Here is a 21299-nt window from a genome sequence, read left to right on the forward strand (position 1 = left end):
GAAATGTTGTATGCATGCACATACCAAAAACAATTAAAACATCTCAAAATTAAAAATTTTGATTTTTTACCTTCATCATTGAAGTCCTCTCCATCCGGTAAGGGCATATATGGATCTCCACAAAAATCAGTGCCGATGTATAGCCAGTCCTCCACGACGATCTTCTGTCATCGTAGCCATGAGAAGAATGCAAGTCGGTATGACATATACTAACCCCAGTGATACTCGGCATCAAACAACTCCAGCAAGCCATCCGCGGATCGCGTGGTGCAGGAGGATCAACCTCAGTCAATTGATATTGGAACAGTGGCACTCGTTCCAGGAAAAAGGTCACAAGTACTGATCCGAAACCAAATTACTTCATATTCCCTGCCTTGGCCTTGGACAACTGGTGCTTGATGTTCATCTTCATGGTATCTGCCCACTTGAACATCGTAGGAGCTGTGCAGTCAATAGCATAAAGGGACTTCGACTTGTTAGTCTCATGTTCTTCCTGGGACCCCTCTACTCTGTTGATAGTCAACAGGAGCACCCTCAGTGTCAAATCCCGCACACTGGAAATCTCTATCTTCCCACTCTTGGATTTCAGGGCCTCAGGGTAGTGTTCAGCAAGCAGGGAAGATATGATTGCCTCGACCAGACGTGACCCATACAAGTTCACTGGCTCACCTCTGCGAGACAGTCCAGTGATGAAGTAGATATCTGAAGTTGTCAACTCTAGCTCCTAGTCCCCAATGACAAAAATCTCGCGATTAATGTCCCAAAGGCTTATCAAGTATCGAAGCAACTCGGGTTGGGCCCGCATCCCTGGTGTAAGGAAGAATTTGAGGAGCTCGCAAGCCCTCAAAGCCTCCAAGCAGTTTGGATCATTCAGTGCCTGGGTGTCAACATCTTCATGTTCTCTTTCCTTCCAATCCACCATTTTCGGTGATTTCTCTCCTGCAAAAGCCATTAATTTAAGTCAATAATCATCATTGGCATATAAAATTCAAGTTGAAACAGTCAGTTCTTGAGAAAAATGGTTTTTTCCCTATCCACGGTGCCGGCGTGCCTGTTTTAAAAACAGTTGCGCCGATCGGCACAGATGGTCGTGCAAATCACCCTTGGTCGGTGCGATCCCATGCCCGGAAATCACGCCGACCGAGGGCGAAATTTTTTCTCAAAAACCTCCCTAAAAATCCAAAAAAATGGCTAAAAACATAAATGAATAGCATGAAAATGGAGCTCAGGGCTTTGGCTGTTACCTGGAATTGACAGCTCGTCGATTGACCTCCCGGATCACCCGCAATCTGCTCTGGAACAACTAGGGAAAAAGTGGGTAAAAAGTCTTCACTACAAAGGTAAAATGGTAAATGGTAAAAATATATTTACTTTTCCCCTTTTTATTCATTTTTTTCATGAAAATATCAGGTTTTGTAAATATTTTTGACCTATTTTACCTCAAGGACTCGATAATACGCTTTGCCTTACTTGTGCAGCAACAGGTGATGGATGTTTGACGATGGCGATGAGTCACATTTCAGCTCTTTTCTCGACTCGTTAAACTCATATGAAAAGATTGCCGAGTATTTTTCCCTTTTTGACTCGTTAAAGAGAATAAAAACGGGGGGTCCGCTTTCAACTCTTTTCCAACCCTTTAAAAGCGAAAAGATGGCCGAGCCCTTCTCATTTCGAACTCGTTAACGGATGTGAAACGTTGTGCGCCCAGTATAATTTTACCCCTTTTTCGGGCTGGGATGCACTATTTACGAAAAATGTACTCCTTGACTGAAATGGTCAAGCAGTTCTCTCAAGTACTGTTTTCTACCTTTTCGAGCTCGAGAGACACAAATGTACGAAAAGGGACCATGTGGGGTTTTTTTTTACGTGTTTTTTTCAAACTCTCTAAACATGAAAAAGATACCGAGTTACACCTTTGTCGGACTCGTTAAACTATTAAACGACATCGGATTCATCACCATGACGAACATGAGCTTATCCTTCCTAGGGCTCGTTAAACTTAATACTAGGACGGATTCAACCAAAGGATGAACTTACAGTGCAAGCATATGTTATCCCCTTCAAGCTTGTGATTCAAAAATAATTGGGGTACTCGCCAGAAATGGTGGGGGAAAATTTGGAAATCTATCAGTCATGTCGGCAGCTCACTCTTGAACATGACACTCTTTGCTTCGTGTCGAGTTGGGACATCCTCCTTTGTATCGTTGACCTTCCTGAGTTTGGGCCGTTCATTTTTTCCTTCCATTTTATCTCTGCAACGTCATCATGACCACCGATCCCATGGATCCAAAAGCTGCCAAACTTCTGGTTGTGTCGTTGATATGTTCAAGAGTTGTCCTTCTGCAATTACACTTACCTCTGATTCTCTGTATCATCCAAAATCATTTTGCATCCTCTCGTCTCGCGTCGATGATGTGGGATTCATTATGGCCCTCCTTTGACACGGTCGCTTTCCATCGACTTCAACTCATTATCCGGGAATTTGATCGAGAGACTCCCTTCCAGTACCTTAGAGCTTGCATGCCCTAATAGAAAGTTCTACACGCTCGACGACAAGTTCACATCATTGGTTTTTGATCGAGTGACTTCACATGTGTTCGACTTCAGTTCCTGTATTCATATTCTATGGATTGTGCTGATAGTACCTTGAGGACCATTGTCATTATTGGTGGTTTCTCTCGCGCTTGTTAACAGTTTTCATTATTGACTGGTAATCAAGCGACTTTCTAGCATGTTCTATGTCAACACATCTATTCACATGCTAGGATTTGTTCTTTGATCAGGTCGTGTTGGAGCGCAAGACCCTGGACTCTGATCACACAAGTCCAGGTTGCGAAGTGGTGTGACATGGTTATGATGATATGCATGTCTCTTTCAAATGGCTGGTTGCAACCAGATCATGAGTTATCATATGTGATCCTTCTCATTATTGGATGGCTACGACCATACCTCAGTTTCGTTATGATCCTCTTTGACTGATGGTTGCGCCCATACCTAGATCCATTTACATGATTATCCCCTGGATGGTTGCGTCCATGTCACGATTCATGTATCATTTGACAAAGATCTCAGTTTATGTATATGTATTTGTACTTGGTTGCTGGTTTTTTGATAGCAGACCAGTTCCCCGTACTGATTTATAAAGCATTTAATACCTCACTCCTGCACGATCTTCATGCTTTAGGGGGCATCTGTTACACAGCATTTTGTTATTGTTCTTGTACTCCCCATTCCTTGATCCTGGAGGACCTCTACAGTGAACCCCGCATGCTTTTCCTTCATGAAGAAACTCCCATTATGTCCCTCTTCATGAGTAGATCATTTCCCTTTTGCACCATTTCCCCTAAAACTTTTGTTTTGCCCAATTTACAAAACCAACATTAATGGCCTTTGTCTCCCCCGCGTCTATGTGGAGAGATTAGCACTACTCCTCACATCGACCGGAGCGACTCAGTTGTGTTTCAGTTGCATCAGTCTTGTTATGGAAAGTTTTTTAAATTAGAGCCGAAGCTTCCAGCTCTAGAAGCTTCGTAATGGAATTCTGGTAAATGGTTTGGCCGGATGGGATCGAGGATGATAGTTTGGGCTCCTTTCCCCTATAATGATGGAACTACCTCAAGGTATAAGTCCTTCTCCCATGAGAAGAGGATCCATCTCCCATCCATATTTCTTATATAAACCTCCCTTCATCCCAAGCGCAAGTTAGTCATAGTTACAGTTTTGGCTAAGTGTGAGTATACTATTTTGGATTAGACAAGCAGCCTATTACTAGTTGTAGCCATCTAGTTGTGTGGGAGAAGTGTGTTTGGTTTGGAGTGAAGCCTAAAGGGAAGAGCCTTTAAACTATTATTGTTTGAAGCCATCATGGAATGCTAACAGAAGTGTGTGGGAACCTGGTCTTGTCAGAGGAAGACTGCAACGTTAAGACGAATGGTTGTAATCTCTCTTTGATATTAATATATGCAACTATCGATTGATTTCCTACATGTTTTGTAATATTACATATCCATGTCTTAATGATTCTTGACTTGTTAAGTAGGTTGAATTGTAATTCGTCTATTATTATGTTTGTGTGTTGTTGTTGTTCACTTGTTTCAGGAACTTGAAGAAGGAAGCGAGAGATCGCTGGAGCGAGCAAGTGAGGACATCATCAAGCAAGATAAGCAACCAAGAGGTAGGCCCTCTTGATTGATTCTAACCTAAGGAAATCTTCCATAAAATGTATATGTTGTGGCTAGACCCATTATCGAGCTAGAGGAATTCGTTCGTGTCCGCACTTATAATTTTACTTCACCATAGATCCTCGTCTCGCAACTCTTCCTGAATGAATTCATCCCTCAGTTTATTCCAGTTTAGCAACTTTTCTCTGGAAACAATCCCTTTGATGAAGGAATTACATTCCTCAGTGAACCCTTTCAAGGCAATCATCGCCATATCTCCATATGAAATATTCACACTGGCGGCAACAAGCTCATATTTTACCTAAGACAATATCGTCAGATATGAAGTCACGGCTTCACCCTTTATGATCTTGGTGGACTTCAGCTTATCCTCCAATACCAATACCTGGTTCTCATTCTTATTTTGGTACAAATTCTGAAGAGCCATCCACATCTCATGTGCGGTGTTCTTCCTAAACAAATGAGGTATTAGGGCATCCTTCACACCATCAAGGATGATCAATCCCACCCTTGTATCCAAATCCTCATACACTTCCAACTCCTTTGGGTCAATTGGCTTCTTGATGGCTTTCTCGGCAAACTCCCAATCCTGTTGACCTGCAAAACCAACTTGATCCTTTCCTTCCATGGACCATAGTTGGACAAACCCTCCAACCTATCCTCATACCGGATACTAGCTTGTAACTTTGACATTGTCACCTACAATGTGACCAACTCCCTCTTAAGTTGTACTTCGTTGTGCACAACTCTGATTCACTAACTTCCAAAGTAGCTCAAACACCCTTTGATACCATGTTGAATTTCCACGATCTTGGGTCTAGGTTAGAATCTTAGAATCTCTCATGCTACCAAACCAAGAATCTCAACAAAAACTACTTTTGCACAACGGATAATATAAATCAATAATTCATATATGCACAAGTATACACAATTTTTAACAAAATTGTACAATAATGTACAACCCAACTTTTGTTATATTATACCAAATCTGAATAATACAATAGTCTATAGTATACAAGATATAATGACAAACTTCGTTGTAGCTCCGATGTTGTATCTTGTCCTGTCGGCCCTTCGCGCCCATATTGCTCACTAGTTGCCCTATAGTCCTTCAAATTACAACACATCAAGACTCAAAAAGGGCTGCCACCTAACACTGTTGCACCTCACTTTTGTAGCATGTACACAGGCTGATCCAATCTACTCTATGGGTAGGCCTAATCCTGAGTTCCAAACTGCCAGGCTAGCAATCACCTTTTTCCATCAAGGTGTTTCACTTCGGCACCAAACTTCACCCAACCTTTAGCACCTCTTCGTCACTTCAAGATAGCTCATCTAGGGCTACTTTGGGCTATCAACAAGTTGTCATCCACCATACCAATGATGCCCAATCCTTCATTGTGAAAGTTGCTCCTAATTGAAGTCTTCTCGCCACCCAAGTCAACTCCAATACATGGCTTCCACAGGCTACAATACTCTGATCCAAATCCGGTCAAGACTATGACCCAATAAAAGACAAATTCTACTCTCTAATTCTATTAACTATTGTTGTCAATCACTACACCTAGTTAGGGCACCTAGCATACTACAATAACCCTACACACAGTCCCTTGAATCATTTGTGTCTTCCCGTCATTTGATGTGGCCTTCTCTTGGAGAGGTCTCCTCCTCTTTTGTTGTTGTTCTAGGCATGAACAACCCTCAATCCACCCTATGCTTCCCTCAAACAAAGTGGTAGGGCCTGCAGCCTACCCACAGCAGCTGCAGTTTCCTCTCCAAGGGTATGTCCTCCCTTTATTTTCCACGGATTTGCTACAGCAAGGCCTGTGGCATACCATTTTAGGGATAAACTACCCACAACAAACCCTTAAACATTCCAGACTTCACTTATGTACCTCGGCCCTCCTTCCTTGCAATTTCAGTCACCAAAAGAGACCCAAAACAATCCTCTCTCCCACACTGGTTAGCCCTCCTTGTTGCAGCCTAGAACAAAAGTGTATGTCTCCTTAATGAGTTCATGTGTTGCACAAAATGGATGAGGAAATGTCCTCCACTCCACCTCTATATATACACATAAAGAGGGCTCCATGAATTAGATGAAAAGTCGTGTCTATTGGATGAATTCCTCAAGCCCACATGACTTGTCTTGTCCAAATAATTATGACAATTTCAAAAATTCATATCTTCATTTCTAGAGCTCCAATTTGAGTGATACTTGGAGCATTGGAATCAGCATGCCAAGCTCTATCAACTCAAATTTTCTCATGCTCAAATTCTTCATAGTTTTGACCCGAATCACGATGGGTGCAAAACTCCAACCTTGGGTTCCAAGCCCACAAGTGACTCTTGTGACGCTTTTTCCTCCAATCCCCGAACCCTAGGGCTTGGAGTACCTCCCAAGCTACACAAATCAGCAGGATCACCATCAGAGATCGACAATGTATGTGCCCTAGGGACCCCTCACGCACATTGTGGATCCACTTTTTGAGATCAACTGTGGAGATCTTGTCGCACCTCCCCCCCCTTGTGATGTTAGCGTGGGATTGGCCCCCTGCGCAAGTCGTTGATCTGCCCCGGATGATCCTAGCCATCAGATCAGTGAGTGGATGGCGAAGTCCGCAGGACAGACAACATAGCAGATTTTTATTGGTTCCGTGGATCGGGAATGGTGGGGCCCAACGAAAGTGGTCAATGTGGTCGTTAGCTATTGGCACCAAAGCATAGAGGTGGTACCCACCTTTGGTTGGGGTTCGGGAGTAGGAACTGACCTTAAAAGTTATAGGTGTAAGGGTGGAGCCGACTCCGACCAGATTGGGTTATGGGTCGGGCTGGACAAAAATTAACTTGCACATTGCGAAGAAGGCCAACCTTGATTGTCCTGTGACATCGACTACCAGATGGGCCAATAACGAGCTACCCTATTGTAGTTAGATGAGGTGGCAAGGTAAAGTGGGGCCTATCTATGAGAGGCCATATCTCTCAATCTGGAGGTCAGAGGTGAAATTTTATATCACCTGGTTCATCTCGACAAGGCTAACACAATGGTGATATTTATTCTAGGGTTAGAGGAGTTTGGAAAAAGTCAAAAATTGTATACCCCATTTTCATGGCGATGCTGTGAGGATCAAGTTTGCATAGTTACTACCTCTTACTCAAGGTATGGGATGAGGGGTGTTGTTACAACAATGATCTACATGTTACTTTTACCTAGCCAAAAATGCAACTTGCTAAGAGTGGAAGTCGATATTGTGGCCATCATTTATAAATATCCTCTTTTTGTAAGTGACATTTTTTAAATGGGTAAAAAGGCACATGTTACTTTTATTCGGCAAAGGGTGCAATGTGCTAAGAGTAATAGGTGATAGTGTGTACATTTCTCAAGTATCTTCTTTTAGTAAGTGACAATTTCAAAAGGGGTAAAAAGGCTCCCAATAAATAGTAAAACGCACCTTGGTATTCATACTAGAAGTTAGCAATATTAATCTCCAGTGATGTAATATATTAAAAATTTGAAGATAAAGTGCTCCATCTCCAAACTCAAAGTCTATAGATCATTGATTATCAATAATGTGGTGATTTTCTCTAACTCAAAAAGGAGAAACCACTTGCTTAAACCAAATGCATTAAAGCAAAAGCTATCTCTTAAATGAAACTTTACACGCATCATTGGTTGGTATGTAGCAGTGTGGAAAAAGTCATCAAAATATCCCAATTAAATCGCCAAATTCCGATTTTTTGGGCTCATTGATTTAATCGAGCGACTTTTTGGCGAATTTTTCATCGCTGAAAAAGTCGCGATTAAATCGTAAAATTCTCAATTTAATCACGGGTAGACCCAAAAGGTCGCGGAGCCCACCCAGGCCACGAATAAATGGCGGAAAAGGGAAAAAAACAATTATTTGTCACTCTTCTTGCTGCCATTCTTCCCTGTGGAGAGAGGAGGTGTTTACCAAGGTTGAAGAGGAGGAGATTTGCTAGTTTTGTGGTGTGGATTTGGAGATTTATCCACTGCTCAACGTGAGATATTCAAGGTATTGATTTGTTGCTGCCATGCATGTATTTTAATTTCTCTCTTAGTCTTTGTTACACAAATGGCTTCTTAAATCTTTCTATAATTTTATTAGCTTGTTTTTATCTTATTTTTTCTTAGAAATTTGAATCAAAACATTGTTTAGAATCTAGATTGAATCAAAACTTCAACTTTCAACTTTCAAGAATCAAATGACAAAAACTCAAACCCTTGTTTAGTGAATCTGAGTGTGTTCAAGTGAGTGAGAAGAGGCATTTAAAATTTAAAACCAACAATTACATTTGTATTTGTTTTTTATGTGATGGGTAATTTTTACTTTTTTTCAAAAAGAAATTGTGCCCAGGTTCAAATTCAAGTTCAAAATTTTAAACAAAATGCCAAGGCTTTGGGACCCTATGTGGGAATATGGTGAACCTGATACTATACCTGAATCTAGGGGATTCAATAGAATGTATTTGACTTACAAGTTGTGTGGCAACCATATGTCGGGGGGTGTCAACAAATTAAAATTCCATTTGGGGCAAATTCAGAGGCAAAATATAGAACTTTGCCCAAATCCATTCCCATAAATCATCCGGCAAGCCATTAAATCGTTGATGGATAATGAGGGGAGAAAAGACACTAGGGCAACACTAAAAAGACAACTTTTAGGGGCCTTAAGAGTGGGGGGAAGTGAGAGTGGTTCTTCAACATCACCTTCCACACCCACTTGTCACAACCCCTCAGCTTTCTCATCTTTTTTTGTTCCTAGAACCACACCTGGTGCACAACCTGGCATCAAATCGGCACTTAAAAAAAAGGAAAAGGCAGAAGCTGACAGGTTGGTCAGTAAGTGTCTTCTATGGAGTGATGTTCCTTTCAACATTGCCAAGACAAACCCATTCTACCAACCTATGTTTAATGTTGTTGTTGTCGTTGGCCCTGGGTACAAAGCCCTTACCTTTGCAGAGTTGAGAGGGCCTTGTATTCGAGATGAAAAGACTGATTGCACTGCTAAATTGGAGGAGTTTAGGGCATCATGGGAATACACTAGATGCACAGTCATGTCAGCTGGTTGGACTAACCAGAAGAGTAGGACCCTTCTTAACTTCTTGGTTAGTTGTCCCAAGGGGACAATGCTTATGAAATTTGTTGATGCATTTGCACACATTAAAGATGCAAGTTTATTATGTGAGTTCTTGGACATGTTCATTCAGGAATTAGGCCCAAAAAATGTTCTCCAAGCCATAACGGACAACACTGCAAATTATGTTGCACCTGGTAGGTTGCTTATGGAGAGGTATCCTAACTTGTTTTGGACACCTTGTGCTCCTCATTGTATTGACTTGATGTTGGAGGATATAGGTAAGATTCCTCTTGTGAGGGATATTGTTGAATCATCCAGGGGCATAACAAAATTTATATATAATCATGCATTTGTGCTTAGCTTGATGAGAAGATTCACCAACAACAAATAGTTGGTGCGTCCGGGTATTACACGATTTGCCACTACTTTCATATTTCTTCAGTCTTTGTTGAATTATATATGGGATGTGAAGAGCATGTTTCTTTCACAAGATTGGTGTGCTTTATGTATTAGTCGCAAACCAGAAAGAGAGGGCATATGCAAAATAGTTTCATATGATCAGAGCTTTTGGGCAGGAGTATAGGAGGTGTGTGCCATTTCAAAACCTTTGGTAAGGGTTCTTCGGTTGGTTGATGGAGACAATCCAGCAATGGGCTACTTGTATGAAGCCATGGATATGGCCAAAGAAGCCATTTGTGCTTATTATGAAAATAAGGGAGACGAGGGGTTAGATAAACAACAGGTCATATGGAGAGTGACTGATGAGCGATAGAACAATACCCTCCATCGCCCCATTCATGTTGCAAGTATCTACCACAACCCCGCATTTCCTTACTCCTGTGGTTTCAGATTTGATGTCGAGGTGATGGATGAATTCTTCACTTGTGTTGAGAGGATGGTGTCATCTGAGCAAGAACGTGAAGATATTTCTAAAGAAATGGAAATATATAGGATGACAGGTGGCACATTTGGTTTTACCATGGCTATTAAGAATAAGACGACCAAAATGCCAAGTAAGCTTCAGTTTGTTTCAACTTTCAACTTTCAAATTTCTTTTTTTTGTTGACTAGCGGAATTGGCAACAGCAGTGGTATCGTACTCGCATTACACGGGGTCGAATCCCACGACTGCCACTATAACCTCTAGGAGGAACCGCCCAGCCCGCAAGAACGCCCCTCGGGTAAGATGAGACTCGAACCCGTGACTTGCACAGCGGCACGAACGAATTAACATATCATCTACTGGCCACGAGACCAAACCTCTGCGGGCAACTTTCAAATTTCATAATTCATTGTCTATTCATAATTTGCTTCCAGTTTAGAATTTCAATGTTTTAACTCTTTTTTTTATGTTTCTCATTTTTCTTTTGACTTGTCGATGCTTAGTGGACAAGCTATGGTAGCAGAGTACCCCATCTCCAAAAGCTTGTCATACGAGTGCTCAGCCAAACATGCAATTCCTCTGGGTGTGCGCAACTAGAGTGTATTTGACAAAATACACAACAAAAAGCACAACAAGTAAAAAAAATTAAAATTAAATTTTTGATTCATTTGATTAGTTTTAATATTTAAATTTTCTAAGTACTAATTTACAATCTATGACCCTAATACAGATTGGAGTCCCAACGCCTCAATGACATGGTCTACGTCTACTACAATCTTCAATTGTGGGTGAGACAACTTCAGAAAACTCCTCATGTGGAAGCCATCTCAATGGGCAATATTAATACCACTGCTGCATGTAGGGTTGAGACTGAAAAGCCGACCATGGACTCGATCCTTGATTGGTTAGATGTGGATCCAAAGGCACTAGCAGCGAAAGAGGTAGCAGTTGCAAGGGAGAGAGCCAAAGGTAGAGGAGGAGGAGCAGGGTCAAGAAGCAGAGCAGGAGGAGGATGAGGATGAGGTGACACCATCTAGTATGGGCAGCAACAAAAGACAGAGGCCACCTCTTTTATTGGCTTCTAGAGGATGACTGAGCCCATTTGTATCCTCAGGGGCAAGGCCTTCTTCCTCTAGAGGAAAAGACAAAGCCATTCCCTATTCCCATAAAAGGGGTAGAGGATCTCAGTGACTGATTACTTTATGACATGTAGATGGCTCATGATATACGTTTATTATATTTTTTGTTGATATTTTGACTCTTGAGAGTTGAGATTGAGACATGACTCAAGATTCAGGACTTGATTCACTATTTTGATATGTGATGTAGCACTAGACTTCATATACATATTATATATTAGCTTTCTTTAAATGTTTATGTGGAAATGCAATTATTTGATGTTGTGGATACTTTCAATGCTAAAAAAAAAAAAAAAAAAACGTATTTTTTTAATTTTGCCAACTTTTTCAAAAATCTCCCAACTTTAACAAATTTTTCAATTTCTAAACCCTTGCTGATTTAATCCCAACTTCAACTTCTTATATTTATAACAACTGAAAATCCTTTCTAGTGATTATGAAATATTAAAGTTTCTGTCCACATAATTCTTTAACAATACCTTACAAATCCCACTATGCTTTAAAACTTCAAAATAAATAAGCTTTGCATCACGATTCTATAAGTGTGAGGTCCTTAAACTAGTATTTTTATACCATTATTAGAAATTCAGATTCTCACAGGGTGTTAGGGTAACTAGAAAATATCAAGACGCCATGAACACTAATCACAACCACCAGGGATCATATGACAAACAAATGCTATAAAGGATAGCTGCAAATTAAGGTCGCAACAAAGGCTTACAATTATCGAACGATAAATATTGTATGAAATTCAACTCCAGGCTGATTGTTTTTACATTATTCCAAGTCAAAATCTTTACTCTTCCCATGAAAAGTAATGAGTCGTCATAAACCAGAGATATTTTTGCAAAAACATGGATAACAAACCATCAAATGACCAAACTATTGGAAGGCCTAGGAGATACAGGAATTTGCTTCTCAAGGAAATTTTATTCGAAAAGGATATTATGTGATGAAGCTATGAGAAGCAATATACAATGATGTTACCTCTACTCGCGATGACAAATTCAAAATAGGGACCTCTATATACACATAGAAGTCCAAATACACGAAAGTTGGGAAAGCAACCATTCGGCCAACTACTTATTACTTCTTATTGACTGACGTCTTCATGAGTAACTCGTGACTTCCCTTACGACCAACTCAAAATAAAAATAGATTACAAGACAGTATAGCATGGTAACGCCATTGGGGCTAACACAGAAGAAAGAATTGGTTAAATATTTAGGTAACATCAAGAAGATGAAAATATCAAAACTCTGTTACAGCTCTAAAATAACACTGCCAATTCAGAGAGAAAAAACTGAAAATAATTTTATAAACCAGACAAGATATCACATGATATATTATAAATTTGTGGTTTAATATAGCGTATCATTTGTATTGTTATAAACCCGTTTCCCAAAGCGTCTCTGTCTACACTGAAAAGTGTATAAAGCTTCTGCATATTGAGCTTCTCCAAATTCAGGCCAGAAAGAATCAGCAAAATAGAGTTCAGTATATGCTAATTGCCATAGTAAGAAATTGCTGAGCCTCTGCTCCCCACTTGTACGAATCAGTAAGTCAGGACTCCCAAGGCCTCCAGCACAGCTTGTTTTCAATTCCTTTTCAAACATTGATTCTGTAATATCTGTTGGTTTGAGCAAGCCATCGTCTACTTGTTTAGCAAGCCGTTGGCATGCTTGCAATATATCATCCCGGCCACTGTAACTAAGACCAACAATGAGATTCAGTTGAGAATTCTCCTTTGTCCTATGTTCTGCTTCCGCAATTAATATCTGTAACGAATTTGATAATCTAGAAAGGTCTCCAATCACAGACAATCGAATATTTTCCCTGCAAAAATGACATCATTGTATGAAAAAATGTCCATGAATAAAAACACAGGTTTGAAAGAAGTAACCTATTGATCATGCAAACAAAAAGTTCTGAATAATACCCTAAACATAGTCCTCCCGATCAAAGGCCAAAGTGTTTAGACCTATCTTCAGTGGATGTTGTTCAATGAAATATACTCTTCACATTGAGAAGACTATACCAGGCTCCTCTAAATAACACAGAAGGTATCTTTTATATGTGATAAATGATATATTCTACTGGAGGTGAAAACTGAGAACCATGACCAAAATGAAAATAATGGGCATATATAGCAGTAAAATTTAATAAAATTTTATATTGCTGCATTTTAGTATCATGTTTTCAAAAAGAATTTCTTTGGCATTGTTGACAAACTTTAAAAAAGATTATTGAATACAGAACCTCTTGAAAGTTGAAATAAACTAGCATCCCCATAATTACTTCCAATTTAGCAACTCCTTCCTGATCATAATGGAAGTCTTCTCAAATTCAGGTGTTCCAACCAAAGACTGTAATAACATGACAAAAAAATAACAAGATAACCCTAAATTTCTTAGGCTTAGCAGGTTGGAAAGTTTCATATAACCAATAAATGTTTTCTGTTTACAGGTTATAGGGTCCCAGTCAAGATTTGCCCAAGTCTTTTGGTCCATGTCTAGTTAATTATTAGCATATTTATTCATATCACATAAATTTCATGTATATTGCCGAGAAAAAAGAAAATACACACGATAATTAGATACGATGTCTCACTTCAATACTGCCGTGTACTAATATAGCAGAAACAAAGAATTAAGAGCAATATCCATAGAAAATCAACTGCAGAAAGTAAAAGAGAAAGAACAAGAGCACTGAACCTAAAGAATATTAACCCTTATATTGTCTGTCCAGAAAGAAAGCAATGTTCACGCCAGTGTTGATAATATCGCCGAGATATCGGTGATTTTCGGAAATATCGTGATATTTTTGGCGAGCCCAAATATCGCCAAAGAAAATATCACGATATTTCTGAAATACCGCTGATATCTCGGCAAAATATCGCACGACAATATAAAAAATCGCGGGGCAGGCTGGGCCGCGGCTAGAAAAGGGAATTTGGTCATTTCATTTGCTCATTTTTGTTTCCGAGCCTTGGAGAAGGAAGGGTAAGAGCTTTGTGGTGGTTGTCAAGGAGGGATTGAGGACCAAACAGCCATGATCACCACCAACAATGAATTTTTTGCGGATCAAAGATTGCAGAACAGTGAGACAAACTTCATTTCTTCCATTAACAGGTATGTTCTTAAAAACCCATATGTTAATGATTTTTTTTATAGATTTAGGATTATGTTTGCTTGCCTCTTTGCCTACCAACATTTTGCTTCTTTGTTTTTTTTCCATTTGCTATGAGTTTCATGCCCATGAGCCAATGCAAGGGTTTTCTCCATATTTGGACAGCAAGCCTCATCTTTTTTTAACTATCTTATGCACCCTCTTATTGCCGTTTTTCATTCACATTGCAAATAATGTAGTAAATTTTTTTCTTTTTAAAATGAGGTGGTTATTAACTTATTACTTATTAATTATTATTTTTTTTGTTGGGGTGTTTAATGCCATTTTTTTTGTTTTTTTGGTGCCGTAGGTTTTAATGAGTTCACTACAAATATGCCAAAATCCTTAGACCCATTTTGAGAGTGTAGGGAGCCTGATGATGGGACAAATCGGACATACCTATCATGCAAATTGTGTGGGACCAAGATGGCAGGAGGGGTTACGCAATTGAAATACCATCTGGCTAGACTCCTTGAACATGATGTAATGCCTTGTATGGTTTCTAGTTCAGAGGTTATACAAAAATCTCTTGAAGCAATTGATGAAAATGACAAAAAGATAGTTGCTAGGGAGAGGGCATTGATCTCAGAGATAGTTGCTAGTTTTATTTGTTTTGCTACATATAAGTTTATAACACATGATGATGAGATGCTTTTATATATGTGATGTTATTTTGTATTGGTTCTCCACATTTGAGTCCTTGATTGGACAATTATCAGGGATCAACAAGATTTGGTATCACTTTTGATGTATCATTTTTATTTTACATCCACTACATCATATATATCAGTGCTTTCTTCATATTTATGTGCCAATGTGTTTATTTCATGTTGTTATTGCTTTATATGTTTAAAAATCTGGAAACAAAATATATATATATATATATATAATGCATTTTTTATGTTTGCCGAAATTTGTCGATATTTTCATTGATATTGCAGATAAGATGTTTTATGGACCCTCGCCAGATATTTTGCCGATACTGATATTTTCAACACTGGTTTACACCATTGTTTTAAGATCTGGCCGGCTTGGAACCGACTCGGCCGAGTTGGTCCAAACCGGAAAAAAAAATTTCAACCCGACAGAAAATTTGGTTCAGTCGGCCGAGTTATTACTGACCCAGCCAAGTCATAGCATGACTCGGCCGAGTCAGTCATAACTCAGCCAACTCGGCCGGATCCGTAACTACTCGGCCGGGTAGCTGACAGTGGCCAGTGAACCATAAAAACACGCCTTGTTTAATTTTTTTTTTATTTTTCTAAGTGTGGGGGACTCCAAAGGGGTTTATGAATTAGTTCGCTGGTCTTTGGGGTCCATTCCCCTCTCCCAAACCCTAGTATTTGATCATATTGCCCTACTAAGGCTATGCTATTCATGGTAATGTTAAATTCTTAAAGTAAAAGCGACATTCTCCTTAATCTTCATTTTCATCCTTTCCTTTTACTTAAATTTTTAACATTACCATGAAATGACTTAGGATGTTTGCGAGTGGTTCCGGCCTCATTGGATTTCATATGGAGAAAGTAGAATTTTAGATTTCATTCAAAATCCAGCAGACTTAACAGTTTTTCAGGATTTCAAGATTGGAGGATTGCAATGTTTCCATTGAATTTTGTTATGTATTAGGCTATGGAACTCGTATTTAATCAAGAGCACCAATCCCTCTATATACCTTGATGTTAGTGACATTGGTTGTCGAACTCCTCCGGGATTCGCTCCCAAACCGGGAGCTTCCAAAAATGTCACTCTTGCTCCCGTTTTCGCTCCCGCTCCCAAATAACACTGAGCCAGATGATGTTGGCAACTCTAGCAGTAGCCAGTAGTACTGGTCACAGACTTTTGTTGTAGAGGCCATTTCTAGCCTCCTTGGTTATGTGTTTTCGTTTTGATGTCTATATCATCATCGTGTATGTATTGGACGGTGCACTGGGTGCCATTTTAATATAATGGATATATTCATGAGCCTAATTTGATCATATGTTGTCTTCTATCTATATTCTAATGTTGTGTGTTTGGAAACATGAACGAAAATCTTTAAAATTATGTGTTTTTATAAAAAATAAATATTTAATGTATTTTTTACAATGACCGAGTCATTGAAATCGAGCCGGCCGAGTCGATACGGAGTCGGAGTCAAAGTCGAAGTCGACCCTCGGCCGAGTCGGAGTTTTAAAACATTGGTTTACACACCTCTACAAGGGGGAAACCTCCAAATGAGGAAAGCTCCAATACAATGATAATACGTGACAAAACATTACATAGCCTCCTAACTTCATAAATAGTTTTTTACTACCTGTTACCCACCACCTGTGGGTGACACCCATAGGAGAAATTTTTCTCCTAGATGGTCCTTAACTGGCAACCCCTTGCAGCGACCAGATAACTCTATGTGCCACCATCTCTGCTACCTGAGCCAGCCATTATGGACCCTAACCCATTTGTTATGATTGTAATGTTGAAGGTGGGTCTTCCAAGCCTGAAGGCGTGAATTTTCATTATGTGGTTGGGTATCTTTGCTTACTTATCATGGACACTTTTGAACATGAATTAGTAGGGTAGATTCGGCGGAAAGAATGGGCTTGGTTTGTACTCTTGTCTCTTTTTCCAATTTGGTGGTTGACCTTGTATCCTAGTCCCGTGGGATCTCCTTTATGGGCTACTAGCTTTAGGAGTGGCACTACTTGGGAAATCTCGGTTTTGGTTGCGTGTGTTGAAGAATGTAACTAGGTTCAGTCTTCATAAGTGTATTTGAGTCACAATGAAATGTACTTATGAAGAAGAATTTTTTTATTATTATTATGACTTATTAAAGCAAGGGTTTCATGCTTGGGTCATCATATTTTAGGTCAAAGTCCCCATTGAGGACTTCTAGGATTTATTCTAAGTCATTAGAGTTATTGTCCATTTAAAGAGACCATTCTTGGACTTTTGAATCATGTAAAAAGAATTAATATTGAGTCAAATAAGCTATTTGTCACCTCCACATCAAGTCGGCCTCAAACTAGGTAATTCGAACTCACCGGAAACCTATATATTGGAGTAGTTCAAATTCATTTGGAGCATTCACACTCTCTCACACAAGTTAGATATCCAAAAGAAAGAGCTGGAAAAGTGTGAAGTAGGAAAAGAAGGCCAAAAAGGAGTGCGAAGTTGGAGAAGAAGAAAGAAAGGGTCAAGACTGAAATTGTGGGGTATCTATATCTCTCTCGCGTGGATTCCTCTAGGTGATCGAAGTCTCTCTTGTCAAGTTGAAGTTGTTGTTGTTGTTGCAGCTGCCAGTTGTTGGGTCGAAGTTTCTACTGCAAGTTGTTGCTGCTAGGTCGAAGTTGTTGTTGAAGGGTTATCATCTGCAAGAAGGAAGAAAGGGCTTAACTTGTTGTGGAGGAAGTTTGTGTCTAGGTCAAGAGCCTTAGATTATCTTAGAAAATAATTAAGGAAGAGTTGTTGACTAGGTTTTCCCCTAGATAAGGGTTTTTCCCTGGTTGTCTGGCTATATTTGGTGTTTGTGACCTTTGTGCTATTGTTTTGGTAATTGCTTGATGAACTAAAAGATAAAAGAAGAATATAAAGATAAGAAAGTCACACGTAATTATCTATATAAAGAAATTCTTTCTACTTTTTTGATTTTCTAACATGGTTTCAGAGCTAAGGTAAAGAAGGAAAAAGGCAGCTTGAGGATCCACTGAAAGGAGTCTAAGAAACCTCAAAAGGTTGAGCAAGGGATCATATAAGAGGATCTTATAAGGAAAGAAGCTTACTATCTTCAAGGATAATGTCTAACACAATAAAGGGAGAGAACAAATTAGAGGGAGCATCAAATTACAAGTCATGGAAGAAAAGAATTGATCTCATTCTTGAAAAGAACAAAGTCCTAGATTTGGTCAAAGGAAAAGTGAATAAACCAACCAAAGGATCTAGTGATGTAGATAAAGTAACGTTTAGAGAGTCAGAAATATTGGCTATGACACTAATGGTAGAGGGTATAAAGGACTATCTTGTCCCATACATTTCCAACATAGATCATGCTCAAGAAATGTATGAAGCCTTATCAAAATTGTTCACTATCAAGAACATCGGTCAAGTAGCAAATCTTAAGAATAAACTAAGGACCACAAAAATGACAAAAAATGATATTGTGGCTTCCTTCTTTGTAAGGATAGCTAGAATTAGAGATGACCTTCAAGCCATAGATGAGATTGTACTGGAAAAAGAGCTTGTGATTATTGCATTATTGGGATTGCCACCTACTTGGAGTGCTTTTGCTTCAAGAATCAACAGTTGGAAAGAAAGTCCTTCATTTGAAGAATTATGGAATGCTTGCAGCCAAGAAGAGATGAGAATCTCATTAGTAACCAACAATGAAGAAGAGAAAGTTTCAAATGCCTACTATGCTCATCACAAGAAAGGAAACTTCAAGAAGTCAAAAGGGCCAAGAAGGAAGGTAGATATGTCCAAAATAGAATGCTACCAATGTCATAAAATGGGTCACTATAAAAGTGATTGTCCTGACAATCCGAAGAAAAACAAAAGGAACAGGGACCAAGCTAATGTTGCTAAAGAAGGATCTCCAAAGAAGAATAAAGCCGAAGAATCAAATATAAGGGACTTACACTACTAAGTCCTTTGCTCTAAGATTTAGTTGTTTCATTTTTTATTTCTAGTATTTGTAGGTTTAACATATTTTGGAAAAACATATTTGAATTGTTTTTATAAGGTTACAGGCACTGTTGCGGGGGAGCGCCCCCCCCCCCCTTCGAACCCGCTCCCGAAGCGCGCTCCGGGCGGGAGCGGGTCGGGAGCGCGCTCCCCAAATCGCTCCCGGACGGGAGCGATTTTCGGGAGCGCGCTCCCGTAAAAAAATTTGCGCTCCCTGGTCTGTGAGGGAGCGCTTCAGGGAGCGATCGCTCCCGCGCTCCCGGAGCGCTTTTTAATGCCCGGGAGCGATCGGGGAGCGATCGCTCCCGGGCATTAAAAAACGCTCCGGGAGCGAATTTTAAAAATCCGGGAGCGGTTCGGCGGAAAAAAATTCCGCCGGACCCGAAAAAACAAAAAAATTTAACTAATTTTTTTTGGTTTATAAGCCCAATGGGCCAAAAAAAAATCATTTCAATGAGATTGAGCTTGAGCTTGAGAGCTGAGGAAGAGCAAAGGAGCAAGGAGCAAGAGCTGAGGAGCAAGGAGCCAGAGCTGAGGAGCGAGGAGCAAGTGCCAAGGAGCGAGGAGCAAGCTTGCAGAGGTAAGTAACTTAATCATTTAGTTAGTTTAGTTGGTTAGGTAGTTAGTTTGTTTAGTTTAATTTACCTGTTTGAGTTTAAAGATCATTAATTTAAATTAAATTAATAAATTAAATGAATTAATCCCAATAAACTAAATTAATTTGCAGATTCAAGACTCAAACCCTACAAACATCAAACACGATGGACCTGGGGATTTTTATTGGCATTTTCCTCTTCCTGGTCCCTTTTCTGGTTATTATGGTGGTGGAGAGTAGGAAACGGAGGGGGCCTGAAACTGAAGAGGTGGATGAAGAAGCCGGAGGAAGTCAAATAGGTGAAAACCCCAGTGAGGAGGATGTGGAGGAGGGTGAACATGAGGGTCAAAAAACTAAACAAGACCAAACTCCATTGTGGAAATATGTTCAGAGGGCTGAAACAGGGAGAGGGGGTGGAACCACTAAATTTCATTGCCCCCATTGCAACACTGATTACACAGGCTCATACACCCGTTTGAGAAGACACCTTTGCGGGAAAAGGGCATGGGATGGAGAGAAACAAATAGGAATCAGAACTTGCGACGCGGTGTCAACAGCAAATAGAGCCAAATACATAAAGGAAGAGGAGGACGCCCAATACAAAGCAAAAAGATCAAGGGGTTTCTTTGAAAGCTCACAAAGAACTCCTTCAGCATCCTCCCAAGGTAGTGGATATGGACATGGAGGCTCAGGGTCATCATCTTTACGCCGTAGAACCATATCAGATTTCCTTGATGAGGGGTGTAGGAATGATGTGGATTCAAAAATTTACAGGTTCCTCTATGCAAATGGGATACCATTCAATGTTCTACGCTCACCTTATTGGCACGAAATGGTTTCTGCCATAAATGATGCCCCTAAAGGATACAAGAGCCCTGGGTATGACAAGGCAAGAACTGTTGGCCTTGATCATGAAAAAGCAAAAATATCACATTCTTTGAATAAAATGACAAGTTCTTGGACTAACAATGGGGTGTCCATTGTATCTGATGGATGGACAAATGTAAAAGGCAAGCCATTGATAAGTGTTCTTGTTGTGTCCCGAAGTGGTCCTATTTTTCTAGCTGCACATGATTACTCAGACAAGTTCAAGACCACTATCAACATTGCAGAAGCATTGCTTGAAACAATTGAGCGTATTGGCCCATACAATGTCATCCAAGTCATCACTGATAATGCTCCTAATTGTAAGGCAGCGGGAGCAATTATTGAGGATAGATACCCGAACATATTTTGGTCTGGATGTTTGGTTCACACATTGAACCTTCAGTTGCATGATATTGTCAAAAACAAAAATGAACAATACCAATGGATTGGTGATTTGTACAAGAAAGGAAAAAAAATGATAAAATTTATTACAAATCATAGCAATACCCATGGCCTTTTCCGCAGTCACTCGAGATTGGAGTTGCTGAAGATTGCGAGGACTAGATTTGGTAGCTATTACCTCACCTTCAGGCGCCTTTTGAAGGTAAGAGAGGGTTTAGCTAGCATGGTATCAAGTCCAAATTGGCAGGTGTTAAAGGAAAGGGCTACAAATGTAGCTGACATTGCAGGTTTTGAAACGGTGGAGGAGGCC

The 21299-nt window shown here is 39.8% G+C and overlaps 1 protein-coding gene across 1 annotated transcript in view; it reads right to left on the reverse strand.

The window, feature by feature from the left end:
- Positions 1 to 12493: 12493 nt before the first annotated feature.
- Positions 12494 to 21299, reverse strand: part of CPT4 (Undecaprenyl pyrophosphate synthetase family protein) — a 224011-nt gene continuing 215205 nt past the window's right edge. The window contains exon 3 of the mRNA XM_089445140.1: positions 12494 to 13134. Coding sequence (XP_089301266.1) covers positions 12660 to 13134 — 475 coding nt within the window. The 3' untranslated portion in view covers positions 12494 to 12659. The remainder of the gene's footprint in view (positions 13135 to 21299) is intronic.

The sequence above is a fragment of the Pinus tabuliformis genome, chromosome 9 (genome assembly GCF_031772625.1).
Source record: "Pinus tabuliformis cultivar Carrire ecotype Pingquan chromosome 9, CPIR1, whole genome shotgun sequence".
Lineage (NCBI taxonomy): Eukaryota > Viridiplantae > Streptophyta > Pinopsida > Pinales > Pinaceae > Pinus > Pinus tabuliformis.